The 24,188-nt window shown below is 56.0% G+C and overlaps 1 protein-coding gene across 1 annotated transcript in view; it reads right to left on the bottom strand.

The window, feature by feature from the left end:
- The window catches only part of LOC119966917 (alanine--tRNA ligase, mitochondrial-like), a 73,950-nt gene that overhangs the window by 37,745 nt on the left and 12,017 nt on the right, over positions 1-24,188 (bottom strand). The window contains exons 3-7 of the mRNA XM_038798875.1: positions 23,883-24,010; positions 22,857-22,998; positions 12,835-13,004; positions 7,497-7,610; positions 1,803-2,016 (exon numbers count right to left, since the gene is read on the bottom strand). Coding sequence (XP_038654803.1) covers positions 1,803-2,016; positions 7,497-7,610; positions 12,835-13,004; positions 22,857-22,998; positions 23,883-24,010 — 768 coding nt within the window. The remainder of the gene's footprint in view (positions 1-1,802; positions 2,017-7,496; positions 7,611-12,834; positions 13,005-22,856; positions 22,999-23,882; positions 24,011-24,188) is intronic.

Raw genomic sequence — 24,188 nt, 5'->3', positions numbered from 1 at the left:
GGTACTGTCACTGGGCTGGTATTACACAGACACAGGTACTGTCATTGGGCTGGTATTACACAGACACAGGTACTGTCACTGGGCTGGTATTACACAGACACAGGTACTGTCACTGGGCTGGTATTACACAGACACAGGTACTGTCACTGGGCTGGTATTACACAGACACAGGTACTGTCACTGGGCTGGTATTACACAGACACAGGTACTGTCACTGGGCTGGTATTACACAGACACAGGTACTGTCACTGGGCTGGTATTACACAGACACAGGTACTGTCACTGGGCTGGTATTACAGACACAGGTACTGTCACTGGGCTGGTATTACACAGACACAGGTACTGTCATTGGGCTGGTATTACACAGACACAGGTACTGTCACTGGGCTGGTATTACAGACACAGGTACTGTCACTGGGCTGGTATTACACAGACACAGGTACTGTCACTGGGCTGGTATTACACAGACACAGGTACTGTCATTGGGCTGGTATTACAGACACAGGTACTGTCACTGGGCTGGTATTACACAGACACAGGTACTGTCACTGGGCTGGTATTACACAGACACAGGTACTGTCACTGGGCTGGTATTACACAGACACAGGTACTGTCATTGGGCTGGTATTACACAGACACAGGTACTGTCACTGGGCTGGTATTACACAGACACAGGTACTGTCATTGGGCTGGTATTACACAGACACAGGTACTGTCATTGGGCTGGTATTACACAGACACAGGTACTGTCACTGGGCTGGTATTACACAGACACAGGTACTGTCATTGGGCTGGTATTACACAGACACAGGTACTGTCACTGGGCTGGTATTACAGACACAGGTACTGTCACTGGGCTGGTATTACACAGACACAGGTACTGTCACTGGGCTGGTATTACACAGACACAGGTACTGTCACTGGGCTGGTATTACAGACACAGGTACTGTCATTGGGCTGGTATTACAGACACAGGTACTGTCACTGGGCTCCCCCCCCCCCTCAGAATGCCTCCCCTACTGTCCCTCAGTGTAACCTCCCTCCCCTCAGAGTGCCTCCCCTACTGTCCCTCAGTGTAACCTCCACTCCCCCCCCCTCAGAGTGCCTCCCCTACTGTCCCTCAGTGTAACCTCCACTCCCCCCTCAGAGAGCCTCCCCTACTGTCCCTCAGTGTAACCTCCACTCCCCCCTCAGAGAGCCTCCCCTACTGTCCCTCAGTGTAACCTCCCTCCCCCCTCAGAGAGCCTCCCCTACTGTCCCTCAGTGTAACCTCCACTCCCCCCTCAGAGAGCCTCCCCTACTGTCCCTCAGTGTAACCTCCCTCCCCTCAGAGTGCCTCCCCTACTGTCCCTCAGTGTAACCTCCACTCCCCCCCCTCAGAGTGCCTCCCCTACTGTCCCTCAGTGTAACCTCCACTCCCCCCTCAGAGAGCCTCCCCTACTGTCCCTCAGTGTAACCCCCACTCCCTCTCAGAATGCCTCCCCTACTGTCCCTCAGTGTAACCTCCCTCCCCTCAGAGTGCCTCCCCTGTTGTCCCTCAGTGTAACCTCCACTCCCTCCCCTCAGAATGCCTCCCCTACTGTCCCTCAGTGTAACCTCCCCCCCTCAGAGTGCCTCCCCTACTGTCCCTCAGTGTCACCTCCCTCCCCTCAGAGAGACTCCCCTACTGTCCCTCAGTGTAACCTCCACTCCCCCCTCAGAGTGCCTCCCCTACTGTCCCTCAGTGTAACCTCCGTCCCCTCAGAGTGCCTCCCCTACTGTCCCTCAGTGTAACCTCCCTCCCCTCAGAGTGCCTCCCCTACTGTCCCATCTCTCATGATGCCGTGGGATCCAGCACAGCATCTCCCAGTCAGTGACAGCGACAGTGATTCCTACCTTGATGCTGTAGTCAAAACGCAGTCTGTCAGCTGTGATGTGTGAGCCTCTCTGCTCCGTGTAGTCTCCAAGCACAGTGCGTAGGGCAAAGTTCAGCAGGTGAGTAGCTGTGTGTTTGACCATACAGGCAAGTCGGTGAGCCTGAAATACCAGTGAGCAGCATTAAAACACAAGAAAGGCATCGTGGGGATGTTTGCGAAGTTAATATCCAGAGTGCAAGCTGACAGGAGCTCTTCTCTCCCCGTACCAGCTGCAGCAATTCACTCCCCCAATCTGCAATAAAACACTGGTTTCAGCTGCTGGCGAAGGTTCTGCATTGTTGGAAAACCCATCTGGTTCGCCCACACCTTGAGATCGGGAATCCTGCCGTCCTTCTCCAGTCTGCCCACACCCTGAGATCGGGAATCCTGCTGTCCTTCTCCAGTCTGCCCACACCCTGAGGGCAGGAATCCTGCCATCCTTCTCCAGTCTGCCCACACCCTGAGATCGGGAATCCTGCCGTCCTTCTCCAGTCTGCCCACACCCTGAGGGCAGGAATCCTGCCGTCCTTCTCCAGTCTGCCCACACCCTGAGATCGGGAATCCTGCCGTCCTTCTCCAGTCTGCCCACACCCTGAGGGCAGGAATCCTGCCGTCCTTCTCCAGTCTGCCCACACCCTGAGGGCAGGAATCCTGCTGTCCTTCTCCAGTCTGCCCACACCCTGAGATCGGGAATCCTGCCGTCCTTCTCCAGTCTGCCCACACCCTGAGATCGGGAATCCTGCCGTCCTTCTCCAGTCTGCCCACACCCTGAGATCGGGAATCCTGCCGTCCATCTCCAGTCTGCCCACACCCTGAGATCGGGAATCCTGCCGTCCTTCTCCAGTCTGCCCACACCCTGAGATCGGGAATCCTGCCGTCCTTCTCCAGTCTGCCCACACCCTGAGATCGGGAATCCTGCCGTCCTTCTCCAGTCTGCCCACATCCTGAGATCGGGAATCCTGCCGTCCTTCTCCAGCCTGCCCACACCCTGAGATCGGGAATCCTGCCGTCCTTCTCCAGTCGGCCCACACCCTGAGATCGGGAATCCTGCCATCCTTCTCCAGTCTGCCCATACCCTGAGGGCAGGAATCCTGCCGTCCTTCTCCAGTCTGCCCACACCCTGAGATCGGGAATCCTGCCGTCCTTCTCCAGTCTGCCCACACCCTGAGATCGGGAATCCTGCCGTCCTTCTCCAGTCTGCCCACACCCTGAGATCGGGAATCCTGCCGTCCTTCTCCAGTCTGCCCACACCCTGAGATCGGGAATCCTGCCGTCCTTCTCCAGTCTGCCCACACCCTGAGGGCAGGAATCCTGCCGCCCTTCTCCAGTCTGCCCACATCCTGAGGGCAGGAATCCTGCCGTCCTTCTCCAGCCTGCCCACACCGAGATCGGGAATCCTGCCGTCCATCTCCAGTCTGCCCACACCCTGAGGGCAGGAATCCTGCCGTCCTTCTCCAGTCTGCCCACACCCTGAGATCGGGAATCCTGCCATCCTTCTCCAGTCTGCCCACACCCTGAGATCGGGAATCCTGCCGTCCTTCTCCAGTCTGCCCACACCCTGAGGGCAGGAATCCTGCCGTCCTTCTCCAGTCTGCCCACACCCTGAGATCGGGAATCCTGCTGTCCTTCTCCAGTCTGCCCACACCCTGAGATCGGGAATCCTGCCGTCCTTCTCCAGTCTGCCCACACCCTGAGGGCAGGAATCCTGCCGTCCTTCTCCAGTCTGCCCACACCCTGAGATCGGGAATCCTGCCGTCCTTCTCCAGTCTGCCCACACCCTGAGGGCAGGAATCCTGCCATCCTTCTCCAGTCTGCCCACACCCTGAGATCGGGAATCCTGCCGTCCTTCTCCAGTCTGCCCACACACTGAGATCGGGTATCCTGCCGTCCTTCTCCAGTCTGCCCACACCCTGAGATCGGGAATCCTGCCGTCCTTCTCCAGTCTGCCCACATCCTGAGATCGGGAATCCTGCCGCCCTTCTCCAGTCTGCCCACACCCTGAGGGCAGGAATCCTGCCGTCCTTCTCCAGTCTGCCCACACCCTGAGGGCAGGAATCCTGCCGTCCTTCTCCAGTCTGCCCACACCCTGAGATCGGGAATCCTGCCGTCCTTCTCCAGTCTGCCCACACCCTGAGATCGGGAATCCTGCCGTCCTTCTCCAGTCTGCCCACACCCTGAGATCGGGAATCCTGCCGCCCTTCTCCAGTCTGCCCACACCCTGAGATCGGGAATCCTGCCGTCCTTCTCCAGTCTGCCCACACCCTGAGATCGGGAATCCTGCCGTCCTTCTCCAGTCTGCCCACACCCTGAGGGCAGGAATCCTGCCATCCTTCTCCAGTCTGCCCACACCCTGAGATCGGGAATCCTGCTGTCCTTCTCCAGTCTGCCCACATCTTGAGGGCAGGAATCCTGCCGTCCTTCTCCAGACTGCCCACACCCTGAGATCGGGAATCCTGCCGTCCTTCTCCAGTCTGCCCACACCCTGAGACCGGGAATTCTGCCGTCCTTCTCCAGTCTGCCCACACCCTGAGATCGGGAATCCTGCCGTCCTTCTCCAGTCTGCCCACACCCTGAGATCGGGAATCCTGCCGTCCTTCTCCAGTCTGCCCACACCCTGAGGGCAGGAATCCTGCCGTCCTTCTCCAGTCTGCCCACACCCTGAGATCGGGAATCCTGCCGTCCTTCTCCAGCCTGCCCACAACCTGAGAGCAGGAATCCTGCCGTCCATCTCCAGCCTGCCCACACCCTGAGGGCAGGAATCCTGCTGTCCTTCTCCAGTCTGCCCACACCCTGAGAGCAGGAATCCTGCCGTCCATCTCCAGCCTGCCCACACCCTGAGGGCAGGAATCCTGCTGTCCTTCTCCAGTCTGCCCACACCCTGAGATCGGGAATCCTGCTGTCCTTCTCCAGTCTGCCCACACCCTGAGATCGGGAATCCTGCCGTCCTTCTCCAGCATGCCCACACCCTGAGGGCAGGAATCCTGCCATCCTTCTCCAGTCTGCCCACACCCAGAGGGCAGGAATCCTGCCGTCCTTCTCCAGCCTGCCCACAACCTGAGGCCAGGAATCCTGCCGTCCTTCTCCAGTCTGCCCACACACTGAGGGCAGGAATCCTGCCGTCCTTCTCCAGTCTGCCCACACCCTGAGATCGGGAATCCTGCCATCCTTCTCCAGTCTGCCCACACCCTGAGATCGGGAATCCTGCCGTCCTTCTCCAGTCTGCCCACACCCTGAGGGCAGGAATCCTGCCGTCCTTCTCCAGTCTGCCCACACACTGAGGGCAGGAATCCTGCCGCCCTTCTCCAGTCTGCCCACACCCTGAGGGCAGGAATCCTGCCGTCCTTCTCCAGTCTGCCCACACCCTGAGGGCAGGAATCCTGCCGTCCTTCTCCAGCCTGCCCACACCCTGAGATCGGGAATCCTGCCGTCCTTCTCCAGTCTGCCCACACCCTGAGGGCAGGAATTCTGCCGTCCTTCTCCAGTCTGCCCACACCCTGAGGGCAGGAATCCTGCCGTCCATCTCCAGTCTGCCCACACCCCGAGGGCAGGAATCCTGCCGTCCTTCTCCAGTTTGCCCACACCCTGAGGGCAGGAATCCTGCTGTCCTTCTCCAGTCTGCCCACACCCTGAGATCGGGAATCCTGCCGCCCTTCTCCAGTCTGCCCACACCCTGAGATCGGGAATCCTGCCGCCCTTCTCCAGTCTGCCCACAACCTGAGATCGGGAATCCTGCCGTCCTTCTCCAGTCTGCCCACACCCTGAGATCGGGAATCTTGCCGTCCTTCTCCAGTCTGCCCACACCCTGAGAACAGGAATCCTGCCGTCCTTCTCCAGTCTGCCCACACCCTGAGGGCAGGAATCCTGCCGTCCTTCTTCAGCCTGCCCACACCCAGAGATCGGGAATCCTGCCGTCCTTCTCCAGTCTGCCCACACCCTGAGATCGGGAATCCTGCCGTCCTTCTCCAGTCTGCCCACACCCTGAGATCGGGAATCCTGCCGTCCTTCTCCAGTCTGCCCACACCCTGAGATCGGGAATCCTGCCATCCTTCTCCAGTCTGCCCACACCCTGAGATCGGGAATCCTGCCGTCCTTCTCCAGCCTGCCCACACCCTGAGGTCGGGAATCCTGCCGTCCTTCTCCAGTCTGCCCACACCCTGAGATCGGGAATCCTGCTGTCCTTCTCCAGTCTGCCCACATCCTGAGATCGGGATTCCTGCCGTCCTTCTCCAGTCTGCCCACACCCTGAGATCGGGAATCCTGCTGTCCTTCGCCAGTCTGCCCACACCCTGAGATCGGGGATCCTGCCGTCCTTCTCCAGCCTGCCCACACCCTGAGATCGGGAATCCTGCCGTCCTTCTCCAGTCTGCCCACACCCTGAGGGCAGGAATCCTGCCGTCCTTCTCCAGTCTGCCCACACCCAGAGATCGGGAATCCTGCCGTCCTTCTCCAGTCTGCCCACACCCTGAAATCGGGAATCCTGCCGTCCTTCTCCAGTCTGCCCACACCCTGAGAGCAGGAATCCTGCCATCCTTCTGCAGTCTGCCCACACCCTGATGGCAGGAATCCTGCCGTCCTTCTCCAGTCTGCCCACACCCTGAGATCGGGAATCCTGCCGTCCTTCTCCAGTCTGCCCACACCCTGAGGGCAGGAATCCTGCCGTCCTTCTCCAGTCTGCCCACTCCCTGAGATCGGGAATCCTGCCGTCCTTCTCCAGTCTGACCTCCATGTCATGCGGTTGACGTCCCCTCCAAGGCCCAGGCCCATCGCCATCGATGTCAGAGGGAATTCGGGGTGGGCCTAATCCCTGAAAGTTGCCACCCAGGTTGAGAGCGTTGTTCAGAAGGCGTACGGTGTGTTAGCTTTTATTGGTGGAGGGAGTGAGTTTCGGAGCCATGAGGTCATGTTGCAATTGTACAAAACTCTGGTGCGGCTGCATTTGGAGTATTGCGTGCAATTCTGGTCGCCACATTATCGGAAGGATGTGGAAGCACTGGAAAGGGTGCAGAGGAGATTTACCAGGATGTTGCCTGGTATGGAGGGAAGATCATATGAGGAAAGGCTGAAGGACTTGAGGCTGTTTTCGTTAGAGAGAAGAAGGTTAAGAGGTGACTTAATTGAGGCCTACAAGATGATCAGAGGATAGATAGGGTGGACAGTGAGAGCCTTTTTCCTCGGATGGTGATGTCCAGCACAAGGGGACATAGCTTTAAATTGAGGGGAGATAGATATAGGACAGATGTCAGAGGTAGGTTCTTTACTCAGAGTGTAGTAAGGGCGTGGAATGCCCTGCCTGCAACAGTAGTGGACTCGCCAACACTAAACGCATTCAAATGGTCATTGGATAGGCATATGGATGATAAGGGAATAGTGTAGATGGGCTTTAGAGGGGTTTCACAGGTCGGCGCAACATCGAGGGCCGAAGGGCCTGTACTGCGCTGTAATGTTCTATGTTCAATGATTCCGGACCTCGTCAGCGACTCCCACAATCTCAAACCAACCACAAACACAGACGGGACACAGCACATTTCAAAACCACCAGCCTCAACACCGACTATCGTACCTCCCAACTCCCCAACAACCACCCCCTAATCAGCAAATTACCTCATCCACAAACAAGTTGAGTCTGTCTCCAACGTGTAATGATTCAGGGACACAGACGGTGTGAATAGCGAAGCCTCCTGCTGTCTGTACATCCTCCACAGGGAGCAGCACATCCTGAGGGAAACAACAATCCCACCAAGTGTTAGTTTACTTCTTCTCCTCAGCTTTTGTTTAATACGGTGATGGAGGCCTCCCTCGCCAGCCCCTGTTCCCAGCTCTGTGCGACCACTGTTCCAGAAAGGTAGCAGGGATAATCCAGGAAACTATAGGCCGGTGAGCCTCATGTCGGTAGTAGGTAAATTATTGCAGGGAATTCTCAGGGAGAGCATTTATGCCCATTTGGAAACAAATGGGCTCATTAGTGATAGACAGTATGGTTTGTGAAGGGGAGGTCGTGTCTGACTAACTTGATCGAGTTTTTTGAAGAGGTGACAAAGATGATTGATATGGGGAGGGCAGTGGATGTTGTTTACATGGACTTCAGTAAAGCCTTTGACAAGGTGCCTCATGGCAGACTGGGACAAAAGGTGAAGTCACACAGGATCAGAAGTGAGGTGGTAAAACAGATACAGAACCCGCTCGGTCAAAGAAGGCAGAGAGTAGCAGGAGAAGGGCGTTTTTCTGAATGGAAGCTTGTGACTAGTGGTGTTCACAGGGATCGGTGCTGGGGCCTCTGTTGTTTAAACGATTTGGAGGAAAATATAGCCGGTCTGATTAGTAAGTTCGGGGATGACACCAAGGTTGGTGGAGGGGCTGATAGTGTTGAGGATTGTCAGAGGATACAGCAGGACATAGATAGGTTGGAGACTTGGGCAGGGAAATGGCAAATGGAGTTTAATCCAGACAAATGTGAGGTAATGTATTTTGGTAGGTCTAACTAGAGGGGAAATATACCGTAAATGGCAAAACACTCAGGAATATAGAAAGTCAGAGAGATCTGGATGTGCAGGTCCACAGATGTTTGAAAGTGGCAACACAAGTGGACAAGGTAGTCAAGAAAGCGTACGGAATGCTCACCTTCATTGGACAGGGCATCGAGTATAAAAACTGGCAAGTCATGCTGCAGTTCTATCGAAACTTGGGAAGGCCGCACTTGGAATATCGCGCACAATTCTGGTCGCCACACTACCAGAAGGATGTGGAAGCTTTGGAGAGGGTGCAGAGGTGGTGTACCAGGATGTTGCCTGGTCTGGAGGGTGTTAGCTATGTGGAGAGGCTGAATAGACTCGGGCTGTTTTCATTAGAAAGACGGATAGAAGTCTCCAAGATTATGAGGGGCATGGATAGAGTGGATGGGCAGGCACTCTTTCCCAGGGAGGGCGGATCAGACACCAGGGGCATAGGTTTAAGGTCCGTGGGGCAACGTTTAGAGGAGATGTGCGAGGCAGGTTTTTTACACGGAAGTAGATACATTAACGGCTTTCAAAAGGCATCTTGACAAACACATGGAGAGGATGGGTATAGAGGGATACGGCACAAGGAAGTGCTGAGGGTTTTGGTTAAGGTTGGTATCATGACCGGTACAGGCTTGGAGGGCCGAAGGGCCTGTTCCTGTGCTGTATTGTTCTTTGTTCTCCCTCTTCCCCAGCCTGACACCGCACCTGTGTGCCAAGGATTACCACCCCTCACCTAACCCTCACAATCAGGCCAACTGCCTGCGCTACAGAGGGAGCGCTGCACTGTCAGAGGGTCAGTTCTGAGGGAGTGCTGCACTGTCAGAGAGTCAGTACTGAGGGAGTGCTGCACTGTCAGAGGATCAGTACTGAGGGAGTGCCGCACTGTCAGAGGGTCAGTACAGAGGGAGCGCTGCACTGTCAGAGGGTCAGTTCTGAGGGAGTGCTGCACTGTCAGAGGGTCAGTACTGAGGGAGTGCTGCACTGTCAGAGGATCAGTACTGAGGGAGTGCCGCACTGTCAGAGGGTCAGTACTGAGGGAGTGCCGCACTGTCAGAGGGTGAGTACTGAGGGAGTGCTGCACTGTCAGAGGGTCAGTTCTGAGGGAGTGCTGCACTGTCAGAGGGTCAGTACTGAGGGAGTGCTGCACTGTCAGAGGGTCAGTACTGAGGGAGTGCTGCACTGTCAGAGGGTCAGTACTGAGGGAGTGCTGCACTGTCAGAGGGTCAGTTCTGAGGGAGTGCTGCACTGTCAGAGGGTCAGTACTGAGGGAGTGCTGCACTGTCAGAGGGTCAGTACTGAGGGAGTGCCGCACTGTCAGAGGGTCAGTACTGAGGGAGTGCTGCACTGTCAGAGGGTCAGTACTGAGGGAGTGCTGCACTGTCAGAGGGTCAGTACTGAGGGAGCGCTGCACTGTCAGAGGGTCAGTACTGAGGGAGTGCTGCACTGTCAGAGGGTCAGTACTGAGGGAGCACTGCACTGTCAGAGGGTCAGTACTGAGGGAGTGCTGCACTGTCAGAGGGTCAGTACTGAGGGAGTGCTGCACTGTCAGAGGGTCAGTGGTGAGGGAGTGCTGCACTGTCAGAGGGTCAGTACTGAGGGAGTGCTGCACTGTCAGAGGGTCAGTGGTGAGGGAGTGCTGCACTGTCAGAGGGTCAGTACTGAGGGAGAGCCGCACTGTCAGAGGGTCAGTACTGAGGGAGTGCCGCACTGTCAGAAGGTCAGTACTGAGAGAGTGCTGCACTGTCAGAGGGTCAGTACTGAGGGAGCGCTGCACTGTCAGAGGGTCAGTACTGAGGGTGTGCTGCACTGTCAGAGGGTCAGTACTGAGTGAGTGCTGCACTGTCAGAGGGACACTACCGAGGGAGTGCTGCACTGTCAGAGGGTCAGTACTGAGGGAGTGCTGCACTGTCAGAGGGTCAGTACTGAGTGAGCGCCGCACTGTCAGAGGGTCAGTACTGAGGGAGTGCCACACTGTCAGAGGGTCAGTACTGAGTGAGTGCTGCACTGTCAGAGGGTCAGTACTGAGGGAGTGCTGCACTGTCAGAGGGTCAGTACTGAGGGAGTGCTGCACTGTCAGAGGGACAGTACCGAGGGAGTGCTGCACTATGAGAGGGTCAGTACTGAGGGAGTGCCGCACTGTCAGAGGGTCAGTACTGAGGGAGTGCCGCACTGTCAGAGGGTCAGTACTGAGGGAGTGCCGCACTGTCAGAGGGTCAGTACTGAGGGAGTGCTGCACTGTCAGAGGGTCAGTACTGAGGGAGTGCCGCACTGTCAGAGGGTCAGTACTGAGGGAGTGCTGCACTGTCAGAAGGTCAGTACTGAGGGAGTGCCGCACTGTCAGAAGGTCAGTACTGAGGGAGTGCTGCACTGTCAGAGGGTCAGTACTGAGGGAGTGCTGCACTGTCAGAGGGTCAGTACTGAGGGAGTGCCGCACTGTCAGAGGGTCAGTACCGAGGGAGTGCCGCACTGTCAGAGGGTCAGTACTGAGGGAGTGCCGCACTGTCAGAGGGTCAGTACTGAGGGAGTGCCGCACTGTCAGAGGGTCAGTACTGAGGGAGTGCCGCACTGTCAGAGGGTCAGTACTGAGGGAGTGCCGCACTGTCAGAGGGTCAGTACTGAGGGAGTGCCGCACTGTCAGAGGGTCAGTACTGAGGGAGCGCTGCACTGTCAGAGGGTCAGTACTGAGGGAGTGCCGCACTGTCAGAGGGTCAGTACTGAGGGAGTGCCGCACTGTCAGAGGGTCAGTACTGAGGGAATGCTGCACTGTCAGAGTGTCAGTACTGAGGGAGCGCCGCACTGTCAGAGGGTCAGTACTGAGGGAGTGCTGCACTGTCAGAGGGTCAGTACTGAGGGAGTGCTGCACTGTCAGAGGGTCAGTACTGAGGGAGTGCCGCACTGTCAGAGGGTCAGTACTGAGGGAATGCTGCACTGTCAGAGGGTCAGTACTGAGGGAGTGCCGCACTGTTAGAGGGTCAGTACTGAGGGAGCGCTGCACTGTCAGAGGGTCAGTACTGAGGGAGTGCTGCACTGTCAGAGGGTCAGTACTGAGGGAGTGCTGCACTGTCAGAGGGTCAGTACTGAGGGAGCACTGCACTGACAGAGGGTCAGTACTGAGGGAGTGCTGCACTGTCAGAGGGTCAGTACTGAGGGAGCACTGCACTGACAGAGGGTCAGTACTGAGGGAGTGCTGCACTGTCAGAGGGTCAGTACTGAGGGAGCGCTGCACTGTCAGAGGGTCAGTACTGAGGGAGCGCTGCACTGTCAGAGGGTCAGTACTGAGGGAGTGCCGCACTGTCAGAGGGTCAGTACTGAGGGAGTGCTGCACTGTCAGAAGGTCAGTACTGAGGGAGTGCCGCACTGTCAGAAGGTCAGTACTGAGGGAGTGCTGCACTGTCAGAGGGTCAGTACTGAGGGAGTGCTGCACTGTCAGAGGGTCAGTACTGAGGGAGTGCCGCACTGTCAGAGGGTCAGTACCGAGGGAGTGCCGCACTGTCAGAGGGTCAGTACTGAGGGAGTGCCGCACTGTCAGAGGGTCAGTACTGAGGGAGTGCCGCACTGTCAGAGGGTCAGTACTGAGGGAGTGCCGCACTGTCAGAGGGTCAGTACTGAGGGAGTGCCGCACTGTCAGAGGGTCAGTACTGAGGGAGTGCCGCACTGTCAGAGGGTCAGTACTGAGGGAGCGCTGCACTGTCAGAGGGTCAGTACTGAGGGAGTGCCGCACTGTCAGAGGGTCAGTACTGAGGGAGTGCCGCACTGTCAGAGGGTCAGTACTGAGGGAATGCTGCACTGTCAGAGTGTCAGTACTGAGGGAGCGCCGCACTGTCAGAGGGTCAGTACTGAGGGAGTGCTGCACTGTCAGAGGGTCAGTACTGAGGGAGTGCTGCACTGTCAGAGGGTCAGTACTGAGGGAGTGCCGCACTGTCAGAGGGTCAGTACTGAGGGAATGCTGCACTGTCAGAGGGTCAGTACTGAGGGAGTGCCGCACTGTTAGAGAGTCAGTACTGAGGGAGCGCTGCACTGTCAGAGGGTCAGTACTGAGGGAGCGCTGCACTGTCAGAGGGTCAGTACTGAGGGAGCGCTGCACTGTCGGAGGGGCAGCTCTGAGGGAGCGCTGCACTGACAGAGGGTCAGTACTGAGGGAGTGCTGCACTGTCAGAGGGTCAGTACTGAGGGAGTGCTGCACTGTCAGAGGGTCAGTACTGAGGGAGTGCTGCACTGTCAGAGGGTCAGTACTGAGGGAGTGCTGCACTGTCAGAGGGTCAGTACTGAGGGAATGCCACACTGTCAGAGGGTCGGTACCGAGGGAATACTAGCCCATGGTCTGGGTTATTACTCCATCATCACACTTGCTGCGTTGTTATACATGGGGAATGAGGTAAACTGCACATTAACTCAATTATCCAACACAAATGAAGTTCTATGAAGTTGGATGTGGGACTTGCCTGATGTTCTTCTCGAATACAATAGCCCTGGTCATGGCATTGTCCCCCCTGCTCACAGTAGAAGTTGGTTCGGTCCAGAATAACAGCACATCGCTGCCCGTCCCCCACCTCCTGTACGAATGAATGATCCTGGAATAAAGCCAGCACGGTGGCCTGGCAGCGAGGAAATGCTGAAAAACAAACACAATAATTCACTCTCACTGTGGAGGGACGGCCGGAGCCCCGATCACAGCCGGAGCCCCGATCACAGCCGGAGCCCCGATCGCAGCCGGAGCGCCGATCACAGCCGGAGCCCCGATCACAGCCGGAGCCCCGATCACAGCCGGAGCCCCGATCGCAGCCGGAGCGCCGATCACAGCCGGAGCCCCGATCACAGCCGGAGCCCCGATCACAGCCGGAGCGCCGATCGCAGCCGGAGTCCCGATCACAGCCGGAGCCCCGATCACAGCCGGAGCCCCGATCACAGCCGGAGCCCCGATCACAGCCGGAGCCCCGATCACAGGCGGAGCCCCAATCACAGCCGGAGCCCCGATCGCAGCCGGAGCCCCGATCGCAGCCGGAGTCCCGATCACAGCCGGAGCCCCGATCACAGCCGGAGCCCCGATCACAGCCGGATCCCCGATCACAGCCGGAGCCCCGATCACAGCCGGAGCCCCGATCACAGCTGGAGCGCTGATCACAGGCGGAGTGCTGATCACAGCTGGAGCGCTGATCACAGGCGGAGTGCTGATCACAGGCGGAGTGCTGATCACAGCTGGAGCGCTGATCACAGGCGGAGCGCTGATCACAGGCGGAGCGCTCATCACAGGCAGAGCGCTGATCACAGCCGGAGCGCCGATCACAGGCGGAGCCCCGATCACAGCCGGAGCATTGATCACAGGCGGAGCGCTGATCACAGGCGGAGTGCTGATCACAGCCGGAGCCCCGATCATAGCCGGAGCCCCGATCACATCCGGAGCCCCGATCACAGCCGGAGCGCTGATCACAGGCGGAGCCCCGATCACAGCCGGAGCCCCGATCACAGCCGGAGCCCCGATCACAGCCGGATCCCCGATCACAGCCGGAGCCCCGATCACAGCCGGAGCCCCGATCACAGCTGGAGCGCTGATCACAGGCGGAGTGCTGATCACAGCTGGAGCGCTGATCACAGGCGGAGTGCTGATCACAGGCGGAGTGCTGATCACAGCTGGAGCGCTGATCACAGGCGGAGCGCTGATCACAGGCGGAGCGCTCATCACAGGCAGAGCGCTGATCACAGCCGGAGCGCCGATCACAGGCGGAGCCCCGATCACAGCCGGAGCATTGATCACAGGCGGAGCGCTGATCACAGGCGGAGTGCTGATCACAGCCGGAGCCCCGATCATAGCCGGAGCCCCGATCACATCCGGAGCCCCGATCACAGCCGGAGCGCTGATCACAGGCGGAGCCCCGATCACAGCCGGAGCCCCGATCACAGCCGGAGCCCCGATCACACCCGATCGCAGCCGGAGCCCCGATCACAGCCGGAGCGCTGATCGCAGCCGGAGCCCTGATCGCAGCCGGAGCCCTGATCGCAGCCGGAGCCCCGATCACAGCCGGAGCCCCGATCGCAGCCGGAGCCCCGATCACAGCCGGAGCGCTGATCACAGCCGGAGCCCCGATCACAGCCGGAGCGCTGATCACAGCCGGAGCCCCGATCACAGCCGGAGCCCCGATCACAGCTGGAGCCCCGATCGCAGCCGGAGCCCCGATCGCAGCCGGAGCCCCGATCGCAGCCGGAGCCCCGATCGCAGCCGGAGGCCCGATCGCAGCCGGAGCCCCGATCGCAGCCGGAGCCCCGATCGCAGCCGGAGCCCCGATCGCAGCCGGAGCCCCGATCGCAGCCGGAGCCCCGATCGCAGCCGGAGCCCCGATCGCAGCCGGAGCCCCGATCGCAGCCGGAGCCCCGATCGCAGCCGGAGCCCCGATCGCAGCCGGAGCCCCGATCGCAGCCGGAGCCCCGATCGCAGCCGGAGCCCCGATCGCAGCCGGAGCCCCGATCGCAGCCGGAGCCCCGATCGCAGCCGGAGCCCCGATCGCAACCGGAGCCCCGATCACAGGCGGAGCCCCGATCACAGGCGGAGCGCCGATCACAGGCGGAGCCCCGATCACAGCCGGAGCCCCGATCACAGCCGGAGTCCCGATCACAGCCGGAGCGCCGTTCACAGCCGGAGCCCCGATCACAGCCGGAGCCCCGATCGCAGCCGGAGCCCCGATCGCAGCCGGAGCCCCGATCGCAGCCGGAGCCCCGATCACAGCCGGAGCCCCGATCACAGCCGGAGCCCCGATCACAGCCGGAGCCCCGATCGCAGCCGGAGCCCCGATCGCAGCCGGAGCGCTGATCGCAGCCGGAGCCCCGATCACAGCCGGAGCCCCGATCGCAGCCGGAGCGCTGATCGCAGCCGGAGTCCCGATCACAGCCTGAGTCCCGATCACAGCCGGACCAGAAATCCAGGTGCTGCGTAGCCATTAGGGACGCCAAAAGACAATAAAGACAAGACCGGATCAAACTAGAGTCCCAGGCAACGACACAAACCCAAGACGTCTATGGCAGCGCTTACATGAGATTGCAGCCGGAGGCCAGGCGGAATATCTGGGGCTGGTGCATCCCTACCCGATGATCTGAACAAATTCTATGCCCGCTTTGAGCAGTCAGCCAATGTATCAGTGCCACCCACCCCAACAGCCCTGGACACACCCATACCCTCTATTACAGCCCCAGAGGTAATCCGTGGAAAGTGACGGGTCCTGATGGAGTCCCTGGGCGAGCACTCAGAGCCTGCGTAGACCAGCTGGCGAGTGTATTCGCAGATACCTTCACCACCTCACCCCTCCGCTGTGAGGTCCCCACCTCCTTCAAGAAGACCACCATAATACCAGTACCAAAGAAGAACAAGGTGGCCTGCCTCAACGACTACCGGCCGGTGGCCCTGACGTCTGTTAGCATGAAATGCTTCGAGCGGCTAGTCATGAGACGGATCACTGCCAGCCTCCCAAACGGTCCCGACCCACTGCAGTCTGCCTATCACCGCAACCTATCCACAGCAGACGCTATCTCCCTGGCTCTACAATCAACACTCAAACACCTCGACAACAAGGACACCTATGTAAGACTGCTGTTCATCGACTACAGCTCCGCCTTCAACACCATTATCCCAACAAGACTAATAACCAAACTCCGCAATCTTGGACTTGACCCCTCCCTGAGCAGCTGGATCCTTGACTTCCACACCAACAGCAATCTGTCAGGATAGGCAACAGCACCTCCTCCACAATAGTCCTCAACACCGGAGCCCCACAAGGATGTGTGCTCAGACCTCTACTGTACTCCCTAAAAATATTTTTATTGAAGTATTTGTAAAATTTTATAACAATAACAGAAAAAGAACAGTAAACCTTAAACATTAGCATGGTGAAAAAATAGACATTTCCCCAATTGGCTCTATCTTCACAGACCACATGAAATAACATCAAACAACACCCCCCCCCCCCCCCCCCCCCCTTCAGAATGCTGCTTTCGCCGACATTTTAATTTTCCCCGAGAAAGTCGATGAACGGCTGCCACCTCCGGGTGAACCCGACCATTGACCCCCTCAAGGCAAACTTTATTTTCTCCAGGCTGAGAAACCCAGCCATGTCACTGACCCCAGTCTCCACACTCGGCGGCTTCGAGTCCCTCCACATTAACAAGATCCGTCTCCGGGCTACCAGGGAGGCAAAGGCCAGGGCGTCGGCCTCTTTCACTCCCTGAACTCCCGGATCTTCTGACACTCCAAAGATCGCCACCTCTGGACTGGGCACCACCTGGGTTCCTAGCACCTTGGACATTGCCTTGGCAAACCCCTACCAAAACCCTCTGAGCTTCGGTCTTGCCCAGAACATGTGGACATGGTTTGCTGGGGTTCCCGCGCATCTCACACATCTATCTTCTACCCCGAAAAACTTGCTCTTCCTCGCCGCCGTCATGTGTGCCCAATGAACCACCTTAAATTGTATTAGGCTAAGCCTGGCACATGATGAGGAGGAATTGACCCTACTTAGGGCTTCCGCCCATAGACCAGGCTCCAACTCTCCTCCTAACTCCTCCTCCCACTTGCCCTTCAGTTCCTCCACTGGGGTTTCCTCCGCCTCCAACAGCTCCTGATAGATATCCGACACTTTCCCCTCCCCCACCCAGGTACCGGACACTACCCCATCCTGCATCCCCCGCGGCGGCAGCAGCGGAAAGGCCGGCACCTGCTTTCTCAGGAAGTCTCGCACTTCTAGGGGCTGGTTTAGCTCACCAGGCTAAATCGCTGGCTTTTAAAGCAGGCCAGCAGCACGGCCAACAAGGTTGGTTCAATTCCTGTCTGGGCTGAGGTTATTCGTGAAGGGCCCCGCCTTCTGAACCTTGCCCCTTGCCTGAGGTGAATCATAGAATTTACAGTATCATTGAGTCTGCACCGACTCTTGGAAAGAGCACCCTACCCAAGCCCACGCCACACTATCCCCATAAGGGGCTGGTTTAGCTTGGGGCTGGTTTAGCTCACTCGGCTAAATCGCTGGCTTTTAAAGCAGATCAAGTAGGCCAGCAGCACGGTTCGATTCCCGTACCAGCCTCCCCGGACAGGCGCCGGAATGTGGCGACTAGGGGCTTTTCACAGTAACTTCATTGAAGCCTACTCGTGACAATAAGCGATTTTCATTTCATTTTCATTTCACTTGTCAATATCTAAAGCCGTTCACTGGCAGCAGTTTAAATTTGTCCTCCAGCGGCTGGGAAAGCTCCCTTCAATAAACAGGTCAGCCATCCTTCTAATACCCACCCTCTGCCAGCTCTGGAACCCGCCATCCATCCTTCCGGGTAGAAACCTGTGGTTATTACATATCGGGGTCCAGACCGACATGCCTGCCACCCTCTTGTGTCTCCTCCATTGCCCCCAGATCCTCAGAGCCGCCACCACCACCGGGCTTGTGGAGTATTGGGCCAGCGAGAATGGCAGAGGTGCCGTTACCAATGTTCCCAGACTGGTGCCTTTACATGACACTGCCTCCAACCGCTCCCATGCCAACCCCTCCCCCATTACCCACTTCCTAATCATGGCTATGTTAGCCGCCCAGTAGTAGTTGCAAAAGTTCGGCAGTGCCAACCTACCCTCCCCCCGACTACACTCCAGCAGCAATCTCTTTACTCACGGGGTCTTGTTCACCCACACAAAGCCCGAGATGATCTTATTCACCCGCTTGAAAAAGGCCTTAGGGACGAAGTTGGGAAGGCACTGAAATACAAATAGAAATCTGGGGAGGACCATCATTTTCACTGTCTGTACCCTCCCCGCCAGTGACAGCAGGATCATGTCCCATCTCTTAAAGTCCCCTTCCATTTGCTCCACCAGCCGGGTCAAATTAAGCTTATGCAACAAATCCCATTTCCTGGCCACCTGGATTCCCAGATAGCGAAAGCTTTTCTCTACCCTCCTCAGCGGCAGCTCCCTCAGTCTCTTCTGTCCTTTAGCCTGAATCATGAACATCTCGCTCTTCCCCACATTCAGTATATACACCGAAAAACTGTCAAATTCCCCCAGGATCTGCATGACCCCCCCCCCCCCCCCCCCCCCCATCCCCTCCAGTGGGTCCGAAATATACAGGAGGAGATCATCCGCGTAGAGCGAGACCCAGTGCTCCCCCCCCCCCCCCCCCCCCCCCCCCCGCAACCAGCCCCTGCCAGTTCCTCCCGATATACACATGGCTGTGTGGCAAGATTTAACTCCAACTCAATCTATAAGTTTGCAGATGATATGACTGTGGTGGGTCATATCTCAACCAACAATGAATCAGACAACAGAAGGGAAATAAATCACTTGGTTGCAGGTGCACCGAAAACAACCTCTCCCTAAATGTCAGAAAGATCAAGGAACTGATCATCGACTTCAGGAAGCGTAGCATAACACACACTCCCGTCTGCATCAATGGATCTGAAGTGAAGGTGGTCGATAGCTTTCAGTTCCTGGGGGTCACCATCACCAACAGTCTGTCCTGCTTCACTAACGTTGATGCAACTGTCAAGAAAGCCCAACAACGTCTCTACTTACTACGGAAGCTAAAGAAATTCCGCATGTCTGCATCGACTCTCAAACTTCTACAGATGTGCGATAGAGAGCATCCTATCCGGCTGCATCACAGCCTGGTATGGCAACTGCTCAGTCCAAGATCGCAAGAAACTGCAGAGTGTGGTGAACTCAGCCCAACGCATCACACAAGCTTGCCACCCTCACATTGATTCTGTCTACACCTCCCGCTGCCTCAGGAAGGCAGACAGCATTATCAGAGACCACTTCCACCCAGGCATTGCCGTCTTCCAGACCCTTCCATCAGGCAGAACATAAGAACTTGGAGCAGGAGTAACCCCGCGCTGTACCTGTCCTGGGAGTATTTGATGGGGACAGTGTAGAGGGAGCTTTACTCTGTATCTAACCCCGTGCTGTACCTGTCCTGGGAGTGTTTGATGGGGACAGTGTAGAGGGAGCTTTACTCTGTATCTAACCCCGTGCTGTACCTGTCCTGGGAGTGTTTGATGGGGACAGTGTAGAGGGAGCTTTACTCTGTATCTAACCCCGTGCTGTACCTGCCCTGGGAGTGTTTGATGGGGACAGTGTAGAGGGAGCTTTACTCTGTATCTAACCCTGTGCTGTACCTGTCCTGAGAGTGTTTGATGGGGACAGTGTAGAGGGAGCTTTACTCTGTATCTAACCCTGTGCCGTACCTGTCCTGGGAGTGTTTGATGGGGTCAGTGTAGAGGGAGCTTTACTCTGTATCTAACCCCATGCTGTACCTGTCCTGGGAGTGTTTGATGGGGTCAGTGTAGAGGGAGCTTTACTCTGTATCTAACCCTGTGCTGTACCTGTCCTGGGAGTATTTGATGGGGACAGTGTAGAGGGAGCTTTACTCTGTATCTAACCCTGTGCTGTACCTGTCCTGGGAGTGTTTGATGGGGACAGTGTAGAGGGAGCTTTACTCTGTATCTAACCCCGTGCTGTACCTGTCCTGGGAGTGTTTGATGGGGACAGTATAGACGCAGCTTTACTCTCTATCTAACCCCGTGCTGTACCTGTGCTGGGAGTGTTTGATGGGGACAGTGTAGAGGGAGCTTTACTCTGTATCTAACACCGTGCTGTATCTGTCCTGGGAGTATTTGATGGGGACAGTGTAGAGGGAGCTTTACTCTGTATCTAACCCTGTGCTGTACCTGTCCTGGGAGTATTTGATGGGGACAGTGTAAAGGGAGCTTTACTCTGTATCTAATCCTGTGCTGTACCTGTCCTGGGAGTATTTGATGGGGACAGTGTAGAGGGAGCTTTACTCTGTATCTAACCCTGTGCTGTACCTGTCCTGGGAGTGTTTGATGGGGACAGTGTAGAGGGAGCTTTACTCTGTATCTAACCCCGTGCTGTACCTGTCCTGGGAGTGTTTGATGGGGACAGTATAGACGGAGCTTTACTCTCTATCTAACCCCGTGCTGTACCTGTGCTGGGAGTGTTTGATGGGGACAGTGTAGAGGGAGCTTTACTCTGTATCTAACCCCGTGCAGTACCTGTCCTGGGAGTGTTTGATGGGGACAGTGCAGAGGGAGCTTTACTCTGTATCGGATCCCGTGCTGTACCTGTCCTGGGAGTGTTTGATGGGGACAGTGCAGAGGGAGCTTTACTCTGTATCTAACCCTGTGCAGTACCTGTCCTGGGAGTGTTTGATGGGGACAGTGTAGAGGGAGCTTTACTCTGTATCTAACCCTGTGCTGTACCTGTCCTGGGAGTATTTGATGGGGACAGTGCAGAGGTAGCTTTACTCTGTATCTAACCCCGTGCTGTACCTGTCCTGGGAGTGTTTGATTGGGACAGTGTAGAGGGAGCTTTACTCTGTATCTAACTCCGTGCTGTACCTGTCCTGGGAGTGTTTGATAGGGACAGTGTAGAGGGAGTTTTACTCTGTATCTAACCCTGTGCTGTACCTGTCCTGGGAGTGTTTGATGGGGACTGTGTAGAGGGAGCTTTACTCTGTATCTAACCCCGTGCTGTACCTGTCCTGGGAGTGTTTGATGGGGACAGTGTAGAGGGAGCTTTACTCTGTATCTAACCCCGTGCTGTATCTGTCCTGGGAGTGTTTGATGGGGACAGTGCAGAGGGAGCTTTACTCTGTATCTAACCCCGTGCTGTACCTGTCCTGGGAGTGTTTGATGGGGACAGTGTAGAGGGAGCTTTACTCTGTATCTAACCCCGTGCTGTACCTGTCCTGGGAGTGTTTGATGGGGACTGTGTAGAGGGAGCTTTACTCTGTATCTAACCCCGTGCTGTACCTGTCCTGGGAGTGTTTGATGGGGACAGTGTAGAGGGAGCTTTACTCTGTATCTAACCCCGTGCTGTACCTGTCCGGGGAGTGTTTGATGGGGCCTGTTCCTGTGCCGTACGTTTCTTTGTTCTTTAAAAGGAAAATGGAAGCATCCGGTAGGTCTGGGCATCTACAAACTGACTCTGCCCTTGAGGAACACAGTGAAAGTAAGAAGGGATGTAAATGTGGAATGAGGACGGCTGAAAGGGGCCATGAAATGTCTTTGGCAGACATGGTGAAGGAGAATCTCAAGGCTTTTTATGCATATATTAGGAGCAAGAGGGTATCTAGAGACAGAGTAGGACCACTCAAGGATAATGGAGGGAAGTTATGCATCAAACCACAGGAAGTGGGTGAAATCCTTAATGAGTACTGTAACAGGAGTAATGTAACAGGAATGCAGAGTACTGGGCTAATGGCAAGATTCTTGGTAGTGTAGATGAACAGAGAGATCTCGGCATCCAGGTACATAAATCCCTGAAAGTTGCCACCCAGGTTAATAGGGCTGTTAAGAAGGCATATGGTGTGCTAGCCTTTATCAGTAGGGGGATTGAGTTTCGGAACCACAAGGTCATGCTGCAGCTGTACATAACTCTGGTGCGGCCGCACCTGGAGTACTGCGTGCAGTTCTGATCACCACATTATAGGAAGGATGTGGAAGCTTTGGAAAGGGTTCAGAGGAGATTTACTAGGATGTTGCCTGGTATGGAGGGAAGGTCTTACGAGGAAAGGCTCAGGGACTTGAGGTTGTTTTCGTTAGAGAGGAGAAGGCTGAGAAGTGACTTAATAGAGACATATAAGATAGTCAGAGGGTTAGATAGGGTGGACAGTGAGAGTCTTTTTCCTCGGATGGTGATGACCAACACGAGGGGACATAGCTTTAAATTGAGGGGTGATAGATTTAGGACAGATGTCAGAGGCAGTTTCTTTACTCAGAGAGTAGTAGGGGTGTGGAACGCCCTGCCTGCAACAGTAGTAGACTCGCCAACTTTAAGGGCATTTAAGTGGTCACTGGATAGACATATGGATGAAAATGGAATAGTGTAGGTCAGATAGGCTTCAGATGGTTTCACAGGTCGGCGCAACATCGAGGGCCGAAGGGCACGTACTGCGCTGTAGTGTTCTATGTTCTAGTACCATCGGTATTCACCAGGGACAAGGACATGACAGATGTGGAGGTCAGGATAGGTGTGTGAACGATCTGGAGAATGTTAATATATCAAAGGAGGAAGTGTTGAGTATCCTAAACTGCATTAAGATAGACAAGTCCACAGGGCCAGATGGGATGTATCCCAGGTTGATGCGGGAGACGAGGGGAGAAATAGCTGGGGCCTCAACAGGTATCTTCACATTCTCTCTGACCACAGGCGAGGTTCCAGAGGGCTGGAGAATAGCCAATGGTATTCCCTTGTTCAAGAAAGGATTTAAGAGGCATCTGGATGGATACATGAATAGGGAGGAAATAGAGGGATACAGACAGAGTAAGGTCAGAGGTTTTGTTTTAGTTCGGGCATCATGATTAGCACAGGCTGGCAGGGCTGAAGGGCCTGTTCCTGTGCTGTACTTTTCTTTGTACTTTGTCAAGATGAACCCTTATGTGAGAGTCAGAGACAGGACGAAGGAACCTCTGGTGGAGAGCTTACCGTATTTGCCGTCCTGGATGGTATAGGCGTACTTCGCTGAATCATCAGTTCTAGGAACTCCAATCCTCTGAAGCTTGTTGATAGCATGAAGGCCGAGTCCCGCCTTGGGCTGCGTATCTGACTGTGTGGATCGCCTCAGACGCTGGACACAGAAACCAAATAATCAAACTGCAGGGGCAGCAAAATCAGCACAAAACCCATCGCAAGAAGAGGTGGAGGGGCGCGGGCAGGGGTGTGCGGTGCTGGGGTGGCAGAGGGGGGTGAGGGGGGGGGAGGGAGGATGGCGACCGGGGAAGGGCACCGGGGAGGATGGGGGAGGAACGGGGAGGGGAGAGGGACATGGAGCCGGAGGAGCACAGAGGGACAAATGACAGCCACTCCCCGGAGGTGAGCTGTTGTTACGGGCCAGCATTGAGAGAACCCCAAAGTGTATCATGGGGTTCACCTGACCCATATCTGTTAATACATTGTGGTTATGGGGAGCACACGGGCCTACCTTACAGGTGTGATGCAACAGAGAGCTAAGGTACTTTTAAATTAAAACAATGTTTACTTACAAATACAGTTAACACTTTATAAACCCACAGTAAACATCTCAACAACTATCAACACATAAATCCCCCAAAGAATACAGTACTCTCTAAATAACTTCATCTTTCCTTGCAACATCCATAAGACACAAAAGAACCCTCTTTACAGAAAGACATCAGGTTTAACCTCTCTACAGGAACAGGTATTATTTTTAAATTACCAAAGGATCTGCAGACAGTCTTTAGATTGCAGAGAGAGACGAATCCTCTTTCTGGCTGTGACTGCAGCTATCCCGCTCTCAAAACAAAACTAAACACTCCCTGTAGCTGCCAGCCCAAAGCCAATGTAGAAGCAGACAGACAGCCCCACCCACACTCTGACATCACTGATATACACCCATTCCTTAAAGGTACATTTACTACAGCTATTTTATAGACACCCATTTGTTAAAGGTACACTCACATGACAGTGTGCACCACCATCTCTCAGCCTCACCTCTGCTTCCTCCTTCGCCAACTGCACCAAAGCCTCCGTGTCCATGGCAACTGCTTTCTCTTCCAGCATCAAGCCAATCAGATCGAGGGGAAAGCCCAGGTTCCTGTGCAGGGACCAGGCCACGTCCACTGTAACCACGGAGACGAGAGTGAGTGACTGACCTCCACATCCACACTCCTAATACCTCCATCACTGAGACACTCAGCCCCATATCCCCTTACCATAGCCCCACCCTCACCTTCACTCTCCCCCTCCCACAACCTAACAGTGAGGAATGTGGTGCGGGGGGGGGGGGGGGGGGGGGGG

The sequence above is a fragment of the Scyliorhinus canicula genome, chromosome 6, assembly GCF_902713615.1.
Source record: "Scyliorhinus canicula chromosome 6, sScyCan1.1, whole genome shotgun sequence".
Taxonomy (NCBI): Eukaryota; Metazoa; Chordata; class Chondrichthyes; order Carcharhiniformes; family Scyliorhinidae; genus Scyliorhinus; species Scyliorhinus canicula.
This window is presented reverse-complemented; position numbering and strand designations above follow the sequence as displayed.